At 34.3% G+C, this 11,430-nt stretch overlaps 1 protein-coding gene across 2 annotated transcripts in view; it reads right to left on the reverse strand.

Annotated features, from left to right (window-relative positions):
- Positions 1-11,374, reverse strand: part of LOC123702358 (unextended protein-like) — a 32,056-nt gene extending 20,682 nt beyond the window's left edge. For both annotated transcript variants that reach the window (XM_045650095.1, XM_045650094.1), the window contains exon 1: positions 10,840-11,374. In XM_045650095.1, the coding sequence (XP_045506051.1) occupies positions 10,840-11,297 (458 nt within the window). In that variant the 5' untranslated portion in view covers positions 11,298-11,374. The remainder of the gene's footprint in view (positions 1-10,839) is intronic.
- Between the last annotated feature and the right edge of the window lie 56 nt (positions 11,375-11,430).

Below are 11,430 nucleotides of genomic sequence, written 5' to 3' on the forward strand. Positions count from 1 at the left end.
TAAAACAACTGTATCAAATTTTCAATTTACCATCATTGCTTTTATTGGCGAAGAAAAACACCACAATGAAACCTGTTTTATATAGAATCAATTATACGACTTGTAACACTAATAATGTATCAGATAGAAACACGATTATGCATGTGTGGGTTTCGACCCACGATTTTATCCTGCGTGTATGGTTTATCAATATTGACATAACACTCATATAACGTGGTGGATTATAACAAAAATTCTTATTGTAATATCCTTGCAGTAAGAAGGGATTAAGCTGACCTTTATATGGTACAGTGATAACAGAGAATTTCGGGTTACATCAATATCAATATAGATAAACCGAACACGCAGAATAAAAGCGTGTATGGATACCGACACATGCATAATCGTGTTTTTATCTAATACTAGCGGTCCGCCCCGGCTTTGCTGTTTACGTTTGTAAACTGTTATGTTTACGTTTTCTCTCAATAAGAACAATCCTCGTACTTCAAGGAATATTATAAAAAAAAGAATTAACGAAATCGGTTCCGCCGTTCTCGAGTTATGGGCTTACCAACACATTTTGCGATTCAATTTTACATTATAGAAGGGAGAAACATGGGAACAGCAGCTTTTAATGCTCTATTAACACGTGTTCAAATAATATTATCAGTCCACTGTGATATTCATATCGCATGCGAAAATGCAGTTTCAAGTTTACAACAGTTAGAAACTCTGACCTATCATTGCGTCTATACAAGGTCTCCTCTGAAAATCAGTCCAGTAATGTATAATTTAACATTTTATTTGAAAATTGGCTTTTATGACGGGGAGTTTCGAACCTTTGCAGAAAGCGTGAACACATTTGAACATTAAGTAACACTTTAATTTATTTTTAAGTTCAATAATGAGTGTTTTCTTTTGCTTGTTATCCAAGCATTTGGTGCACGCAATCCTTACTAATGTCATAAATGTGAAAGTCTGTCTGTCTGTAATTTAATAATTTTGTAATTTGGGATGAAAATAGTTGAAAATATTGACGTCGATGTTTTATGACATGTTGTTTGAAGTTATTTAAACCAGTTGAATACTCCGAGTCAAACATAGTTCCCTTTTTTAAGATGTTTCAAGATAACATGATAAATGTTAAAAATAGGGGCTGAAAGGTTTGAGAGTCTCGTTTTAGCTATGGCGGTGAAGCCACCGGTCATAGCTATTCATTAGTATTAAACAAAGTCGCTTTCTCTGTCACTATCTCTCTATGTATGCTTAGATCTTTAAAACTACGCAACCGATATTGATGCGGTTTTTTAATAGAGTGATTCAAGAGGATGGTTTTAGTATATCATTTATTTGGTTTTAGACGAAGCGCGCGAAGCCGCTGGCGGAAAGCTATCATGTATATAAATATACAATACACAGCCTGCAGCCAACCGTCTACACTGTACGCTATAGTAACATTGACACGAACAGCTGTTACCCTATATTTATACGACTTCATTCACACCACACGTAATGTGTTAAATATGTCGCAGGCATCTAGTTAAATCTGCTACTTGATTGAATGACTAGCGCGTTCATTGAATGACGACATCTCATTGAATGACATGGTAAATGTTAAAAATATGACGTTTCAAAAGTGCTTCTACAAGAAGTCTAATTGAATAAATAAATGTTTGAGTTTGAATTTTGAGATTGACCATAAAGGACAACTCCTCAATTTTAATGTAACGTTCAACGTCTTGGCTGAACGTCAATTAGCATAGTCATTGGTTAAGATAAGGGGGTGGGTTTTTTATTTCCGATTGCTCTTTAAAAAATTTATAGATTTCCTAGGAAATATGTACATATTATTATAATTGATTTCCCACATTTCCTAATGATTTTACTAAGACCATACGTATCCTGCGCATTGTATACAATGACGGATTTAATACATTTCCAGTAGCATATACAAAATTACTATCCAATGTGACGCAGTTGGCCGACATCGCATCGTTTAGGTATTTGAGTTATTTGCGGAGATCGTAGCAATGTGCATATAATATTAAACTAGTTGGAACCCGCGGCGTCACTCACGTAGTACAGGACGAACAGCCTATATGATAATCGAGACTGTAATCTATTTCTGTGTCAAATTTTATACAGATCCGATCAGCTGTTTTTGCTTGAAAGAAAATCCATAGTTTCTTATAAACTTTTGCATTTATATTATTAGTACCTAAATAGAAGGTAAGGCGACTTTGAGGGAAGTTCCCATGGGAGTTATATGTTTCACCGCGGTAAAAAGTAATGCTTCTTTTCACAATCGGCCGCTTCTTTCCGAAAAAATCGTTACGATGCGCCGTGAAAAACGCTTGTCTGTAAATTAAAGTCAGGTCATACTTTGTAGTATAAGCCAGAGGTCGTGGGTTTGATTCCCAACCGGGGCGAATATTTGTGTGATGAACATAGATGTTTGCTCTGTGTCTGGGTGTTAATTATCTATATAAATATTTATTTAAAATTAAATACGTATGTATACGTATATCAGCCGTCTGGTTTCACAAGCGAAAGCTTAGTATGGGATCAGATCGTGCCGTGTATGAAAATTGTCCTAAAATATTTATTTATTACTTTCTGTATTACGTAGTAGGAAGTAACAAGTAGGATGTAAAAATATAGATTAGTAACTAGTTACTATGTTATCAATAATTTATAGATAAAGATTAGCCACTACAAGGGTAGTCTTTAGCCACACAAAAGATAAGGATCTTTTCTAATAATTTAAAACGGAAGAATTTGCTTGTTTGTTTGAATGCGCTAATCTCTTGAGATTAGCGCATTCAAACAAACAAAAAGTTCTTGAACTTCGGGTCCGAATTTGAAAAATATTTCAATCTAAGGTAGGTAGTTCATTTATCAATGAAGGCTGTTTTCTATAAATCATCAAGCTAAGTCTAATAGGAGAGGAGCTATGCTGGTAAAACCACGAGACACAGCTAGTCATACAATATCACACGAATTAACTCGAATATACGAAAGCTAATCCATATGTAAATTAAGGGGTAATTTACGAATTCCATGGCCGAGGGGTGGGGGCATTTTTATTACGCACAAAGGTCACTCTAACGGACAAGCCCTTATCAACATGTGATAAGAATCATATGTTACTTCACTATCGCAATTATTTTAACTGACTTAAAAAAAATACATCACTTCGACACTAGTTCAAATTCAAATTCAAATAATTTTTTGCTTAATAAAAAAATTAAAATAGTTATTTCAGTAAAACTTACTCCTACAAATCGATATCGCAACCAAAAATATAGTTTTTAAAATTTTGTCTGATTGATTGAGTTTGTCTGTATGTAATGTCCGGGCTAAACTCAGAAAGTACTGCATGGATTTACCTACTTCAAATTTGGTACAGAGATAGCTTGAGACCTGGAGAAAAACAGGAACTATACGGGTTTTCCTTTAACTACGCGGGCGAAGCCGCCTGCGGAATGCTACTTTATAATATTAATTTAGTTAACAAACAAATATTATGAGGAAAGTTTTTTTTTTATTACGTTTTAACTCGATAAGTACCTACTGGAATAAAATCCATATTTTAATTTTAATTCACCTCAGCTGCTGATCTACATTCGTTCTATAGCCCATTGTCTGTAAACTTTTTATTCAGCACTATATAAAGCGACTGTTCTTTATAATCTCAAGGTCACTCGAGGTTAGGGTTGCCACCCACACTATACCTTGTATTGTCTAAAGCCTTGTTTCCACTTGAGCATGCTCAGGCGAATGAGCGGCTCATTTGGCCGAGCTGCTCAAGTGGAGACGCCTGAGCATGCTCGGGCCGCGCGTGCTCAGGCGTCTCCACTTGAGCGGCTCGGCCAAATGAGCCGCTCATTCGCCTGAGCATGCTCAAGTGGAAGCAAGGCTTGCCGATTCTTCTCCATAGATACTGCTTTCCGAATCGGCGGTAAATGTTAAAAATACTTATGTAATGACGATTCGAAAGTGCTACTAAATAGTAGTCTAATTGAATAAATGAATGTTTGAGTTTGAGTTTATATTTCATTCAATTATACTATATGTTATAGAGAGTTAATAAAGTTTTAGTTGATGACCTTCACTACATAGTATAAAACAAAGTCGCTTTCTCTGTTCCTATGTCCCTTTGTATGCTTAAATCTTTAAAACTACGCACCGGATTTTGATGCGGTTTTTTTAATAGATAGAGAGATTCAAGAGGAAAGTTTTAGTATATAATTTATTAGGTTTTAGACAAAGCGGGCGAAGCCGCGGCCCGCGGGCGGTAAGCTAGTTTTTAATAAATCGTGAATGAAACGCGCTATCTACGTAACCTACTTACGAACTGAATTGAGTATTTTTCCTTCAGAACTTCTCAAACTAAGTAACTATATAGTTTATTTGCTGCTTAAATATTTTCTTGTATTTAATATTAGCATTGTCCAAATCTCAGTTCTCATCAGAAACCACTGAATAGTGAGTTTTATACCTAACAAACCTACCTAACACATAGGAAAACAAAAAAACGACGTGTGGCACTCGGGGACTGCCGCGGTAAAGCTATTGCATGCTATGCCTTCAAGCCACACCTCCGCCCGTCAGAGTTGGGAGCGTGAGGTTTTTTCGTTACGGAATTTCTAGATTCGGTCCCCGCGCTCAAGGCCCGCGATAGAAGCTATGCAATAGCTTAATAATAATTACAAAATATAAATGTGTAAGTACTATTATTTTTTTTTGAATTGCTCAATAACTATGTAGTTAATTATGGTACACGGTTATTAAGGACGCTGTCACAAATCTGCGTTACTCAAATTTAGGTATCTAACGTCGCCACGTGGTTCGCGGGAACATCACGCTCACGTAAAAGACGTAAACATAGCGCAATCCATTTTATAGACCATCTTCATACTTGATATTATTATTTTTTTTTATATTTTTATTGAAATTGATTCCAGAAGATTACTGGGAACTTTAAAAATTCATTTTGTTACTATTATTAGTAGGTACGATCCTTATAAGTATTTTAGTGTATTCAACCAACTTAAAAAAGTGTGACTATTTTACAACAATTTGAATATGTATTATTGTATACAATATCGAAGCTTTTTAAGAAATGTATAAAATACTTTTTTAAGAATTATTATCATACATAATATTATGTTACCGGCAATATATTAAACCCGGCATTGTATGCAATTCTTACCTAAATGTATGTTATTTCGAGAAACAGTCGGAATGAAATAAATTAAATTCGTTACCACACATTCACATTACCTATATCTTTAAATCTGAACTTTTCCTAAGTAGCAAACACATTTGCAAATGTGGGTGGTTTTTGGGGTAGCTATTAACCAATATGAGGTCAAAACTAAAATCCAAGATGGCGCCGACGAAAATTTGAAATCTTTTCGTCATGGGTGTCATTTTCAAGGAGTTGGAGTCGCTATTAATCAATATGAGGTCAAATCTAAAATCCAAAATGGCGCCGACGACAATTTGACATCATTTCGTCACGGGTGTCATTTTCATGGTTTTTGGGGTAGCTATTAACCAATATGAGGTCAAAACTAAAATCCAAGATGGCGCCGACAAAAATTTTATATATTTTCTTCATGGGTGTCATTTTTATGGTTATTGGGGTAACTATTAACGAATATGAGGTCAAAACTAAAATCCAAGATGGCGCCGACAAAAATTTTATATATTTTCTTCATGGATGTCATTTTCATGGTTATTGGGGTAGCTATTAACCAATATGAGGTCAAAACTAAAATCCAAGATGGCGCCGACGAAAATTTTACATATTTTCGTCATGGGTGTCATTTTCATGGTTATTGGGGTATCTATTAACCAATATGAGGTCAAAACTAAAATCCAAGATGGCGCCGACGAAAATTTTACATCTTTTCGACACTGGTGTCATTTTCAATGTTTTTGGGGTAGCTATTAACCAACATGAGGTCAAAACTAAAATCGAAGATGGTGTCGACGAAACTTTACATCTTTTCGGCATGGGTGTCATTTTCAAAGTTTTTGAGACAGCTATTACCAAATCCCCAATGTAACCGTCGATAATTAGGTATATTTTTCTTACTCCTTTAAAGTAAACTTAAATAAAATAACAAAAACGTTAACAACCACAGTTTTGTAGAAAGTCTTAAAAAAAAAACAATTTTAAAGAACATTGAAATGCATATTTAGAAATTTAATATAAAACGCAACTCTGTGGCAATAATGTTAATATTCTGACAGATATTATTAACTTTAAATATATTCGCTAAACTTTATTTAAAAAAAAGTTTATCTAAAACATTTAAACAAAGAGAATAAAATAAAAAAGAACGTGTGTGCCGAGAAAACGTGTCAGGAGTGAAACTTCTTGGGCGAGATTCATAGATACCAAAATCGCCGCCTTGCTCCATAACGCGACAGTATTACCATGACGCCATCTTGAAATTCGACGACCATCTTGGATTTTAGTTTTGACCTCATATTCGTTAATAGCTACCCCAAAAACCATGAAAATGACACCCATGACGAAAAGATGTAAAATTTTCGTCAGCGCCATCTTGGATTATAGTTTTGACCTCATATTCGTTAATAGCTATCCCAAAAACCATGAAAATGACACCCATGATGAAAAGATGTCAAATTTTTCGTCGGCGCCATCTTGGATTTTAGTTTTGACTTCAAATTGGTTAATAGCTACCCCAAAAACCATGAAAATGACACCCATGACGAAAAGATGTAAAATTTTTGTCGGCGCCATCTTGGATTATAGTTTTGACCTCATATTCGTTAATAGCTACCCCAAAAACCATGAAAATGACACCCATGACGAAAAGATGTAAAATTTTTGTCGGCGCCATCTTGGATTATAGTTTTGACCTCATATTCGTTAATAGCTACCCCAAAAACCATGAAAATGACACCTATGACGAAAAGATGTAAAATTTTCGTCGGCGCCATCTTGGATTATAGTTTTGACCTCATATTCGTTAATAGCTACCCCAAAAACCATGAAAATGACACCCATGACGAAAAGATGTAAAATTTTCGTCGGCGCCATCTTGGATTTCAGTTTTGACCTCATATTGGTTAATAGCTACCCCAAAACCATGAAAATGACACCCATGACGAAAAGATGTAAAATTTTTGTCGGCGCCATCTTGGATTATAGTTTTGACCTCATATTCGTTAATAGCTACCCCAAAAACTATGAAAATGACACCCATCACGAAAAAAAGCCAAATTTTCGTCGACGCCATCTTGAATTGTTTTACCCCACCAATCTATTCAACAACCCATAAAAAAGAGGATCTCAGGCAAGGTAATTTTAAAAACATAATTTTAAATTACAAATAATTGGAATATGAAACTTATACAGAACTTTACTCATATAAAGTATCAAATATTTCAAATCACGAAAAAGACAGTGCACGCATAATAATCTTTTTTATTTCGTTTTTATTTTTGGCACGAGGAGCGATACACCCGTCCTTCCAAGAGCGCTTCTGAGCGCGGTCTGAGTTCTGACGAACCGCGAGAACAAAATGTATGAAGAAATCGACAAGTATTTTTAATTTAGCTCATTATTGAAATAAAATTTTGATTTAGATTCATAAAAATTACACCATATATAAAGGACTATATATCCCTCAATAAGATATAGTTAAGAAGATAGATTAGGCTCTTAATTTTCCTAAACTGGTACCGGTTTAGACCCCATTTTTTTGCATTTTATGCGTTTATTGTGATGGAAAAAACGTATTTCAGCGACAATTTTGTATGACGTCGTACAATTTTTATAAGATGAACATAGAGCTGAATATATTATCTTTAAATTAAGATATTACTATGTTCTCACGTGTAATTGCTTTAAGTTAAAATGGTACCGAAAAACAGCGTGTTTTTGTAAAAATACGTTATAGCGTCCTTAAGGTACTAATCTTCTGTTATATTTAAAAAAATAAACTATTTTTGGCAACCCTACACGAAATCGAGTCATTGCGTCACCAACATACAAACAATGCTGCGTAGAGACTGAAAAAATGTAATTTCTTCACTGACTGATCTTTTTAGAGATGAAATAAAACGAAAGAATGAAACCTTTATTTTTCAAAGACCAGAGTTTGCAGTTTGCATGTAAATAAATAGCTTATAACTAAAAATATGTGCTTTGATGTTGGAGAAATTTGTAACACTAAACCACTCAACCAGGCTTCGCCTGTGATTGATGAGGGGTAAATGATTGCCTGTGATTGATGAGGGATAAAAGATTGCCTTGATGTTACTTTCTATTGGTATTGAGTTGTAACTAGTCTTCAATTGGTAAAAATAATTTTAAAATCGATCGAGTAATCGAGTTGTGTCTGAGCTTTCCCGTTACAAGTTTAAAAATATATTGAAAAACTTCCAAAAGTTAACAGGAGACATCGCATTAAATTGACTAAAGTAATGTTTATTTTAATTTTAAAGTCATCCCTAAATAAAGTTAAGTGTTAGAATTTTTATTTAAGTAAATACAGTTACTGGTTACAATGTGATTATATATTTTTAGATGAAGACAGAATTGGAACAAGTCAGTAAACAAATTCTGTTTGAATCAAATTATACTTTATTTCCTTGTAGACAGAAAGGCTAGCCATAACACAAAGCCCTCAACAATCGGCAGTCTAGATTCAACAGTCCTTTAGACGCCAGACAAAACATCGATCACGCGACGAAATTGTTTTATTTCATCGGAAATCTCGCGACTTCAGAGTTCAGACGTCGGTGACGAAACTTGGCAAGACACACGTCGTTACGCAACGCTAAATTTTGATGAGTTTACATACAAACAAAAAAAGAATTGGGAGAACAACTAGATTTTTGTTACGGTGCATTTATACAACGAACAAAATAATGCTCATTCTAACCGCACTATGTCAAATTGTTTTAGTGTAAACAGGCGTAGAGCATTCTTTCGTTGTTTTTAGTGCGTTAGAAAAGATTCTATGCAATGTTCTAATACTGAACAACACTGAATACACGTTTTCGTTTACACTGAACATGAATGAACTGAATCGTTTGATGTAAATGCACCGTTATGTTGAAACCATAGTGGATTTTTGTTTTGTATAATAGTTACATATATTAGCTCGTAAATAATTTATCCCATTGCGAAGGTATAGAAAACAGAACTCCATTTCCGTCATTTTTCAATTTAAGTATTTTATATAGTTAGGTAGTAAATAAACACAACAGCTAGACTAACGAAAGCAACGCGTAAATTACTCATGTTTCTAATGAATAAAGGGACGAATTGAGGTGGAAAAATCGCAGAAGAAATAAAGCATACTAGATTTCCGCCCGCAGCTCACCCGCTTCTTAAAAGAAAAACCCGCATAGTTCCCGTTCCAGCGGGATTTCCGCGATAAAAAGCCTATGTCTTATTTTTCGTCTTCAGCTAGCTACATGGCAAATGTCTCAGTCTGTCAGGACACAGCAGGCGGATCACCTACAGACTTGTCCCTCAAGAAAATCGATCAGAGAAACAGATGTATGCATAATGCATCTGCCCCTTACCCCACTAGGGACATGGGACTTCTATTAATAGTGTAGACTCTGTAATATATAAAATATTACAGAGTCTACACTATTAATAAAACAGATTTAACCAGTTACAACATAATATAAATAAACAAAATAATCGAACACCCTCGCGTATGATTAAGTAAATAGCATCAACATAGGAAGCCATATGAAGTACGATCAATACTTAATCTATCAAAGTTATTGAACATCTGCTTATTGGTAACTTACAGTAAAAACAATGAATCTATACTAATATATGTAATAGTAATACTAGCGGTCCGCCCCAGCTTCGCCTGTGGTACATGTTTAGATTTTCTCTCCATAAGAACCATCGTCATAATAAAAGCCTTTTCGTAGTAAACTGTTATTTTTTCTTGTGTATTTTTTTTGTTTATGTGTTTGATTTTTACTGCGAATAAATACTTATTCTACTCTATTCTATTCTATTCTAATTCAAGGAATGTTGTAGAAAACGAATTAACGAAATCAGTTCAGATGTTCTCGAGTTATGCACTTACATTTTTATATTATTATAGACTAGCTGTTCCCCGTGGTTTCACCCGCATTGCTCCGCTCCTGTTAGCTTGATAATATATAGCCTATAGCCTTCCTCAATAAATGGGCTATCTAACACTGAAAGAATTTTCCAAATCGGACCAGTAGTGCTTGAGATTAGCATGTTCAAACAAACAAACTTTTCAGCTTTATAATATTAGTATAGATTATTTATAGTATAATTTACATAATACTTCACTTTACACATACTATAATAAGTGATAAAAGCCAATAAATTTATATATTTATTGACTCATATAATTTCTATGGCTGTGGCATATAAAATAACAAGTTGCAATAACTCATGTATGAATATGTTAATGTATTGAACACATAATATCTATACTATAAAAATGAATCGCAAAATGTGTTGGTAAGCGCATAACTCGAGAACGGCTGAACCGATTTCGTTAATTCTTTTTTTATAATATTCCTTGAAGTACGAGGATGGTTCTTATGTAGAGAAAATGTGAATATGTACCACGGGCGAAGCCGGGGCGGACCGCTAGTAAAATTATATATTTATTGACTCATATAATTTCTATGACTGTGGCATATACAATAGCAAGTCAAAACTCATGTATGAATATGTTAATGTATTGAACACATAAAGAATAATTAAATATAAAATAACTAAGACTTTACATGAATCACTTATACTTATAAATTTTATTTTTTTACGTCGTACCTACCTAATTTAAAGAAATTTATACTCACTCTTTAAAATGTCCAGTCTTTGATTGTACTTCATCTTTCGACGGTTGCAGAAATAGTTCTGAACCTTGATGCACCCATTTTCCACTAAACGGACCCTGTGTACCATCAGTGTGCATCAAACAAAAGTAAATTTTGTCATTACTTTGAGGCAAAAACACTTCTATTTCAGACTGCGATTGTTCTGTTTTTATTTCTCGTAATTCGTAACTAGCATATATATTTTCACAGTCCACACCCCTAGCACCCGCATTAGGGGTTAATCTCCACGAGGAATGACCGAGGTATTCACCACCGTGCACCTTTAGCAAATATTTACATTTAAAATCCACACATGATTTTTCGCTCACTTTAAATGATAATATCCACGGTTGTTTTGATATATTGTCCAAACCACACACACTATTCACTATATAAAATAATATTCCACAAGTCCGCAACACATTTGAAGCTAATGCCATTTTTAAAATACACAAATGCGAAATAAATATATGCGCTTAAATTTACAGCGACAACGACATGTTTTTCTCGCTTGACAGTCCGGCGGCAATTGTTGGCGGAACTGCAGTAGTGAAATTGGATAAATAATATGAA

Source organism: Colias croceus, chromosome 23, assembly GCF_905220415.1.
Source record: "Colias croceus chromosome 23, ilColCroc2.1".
Lineage (NCBI taxonomy): Eukaryota > Metazoa > Arthropoda > Insecta > Lepidoptera > Pieridae > Colias > Colias croceus.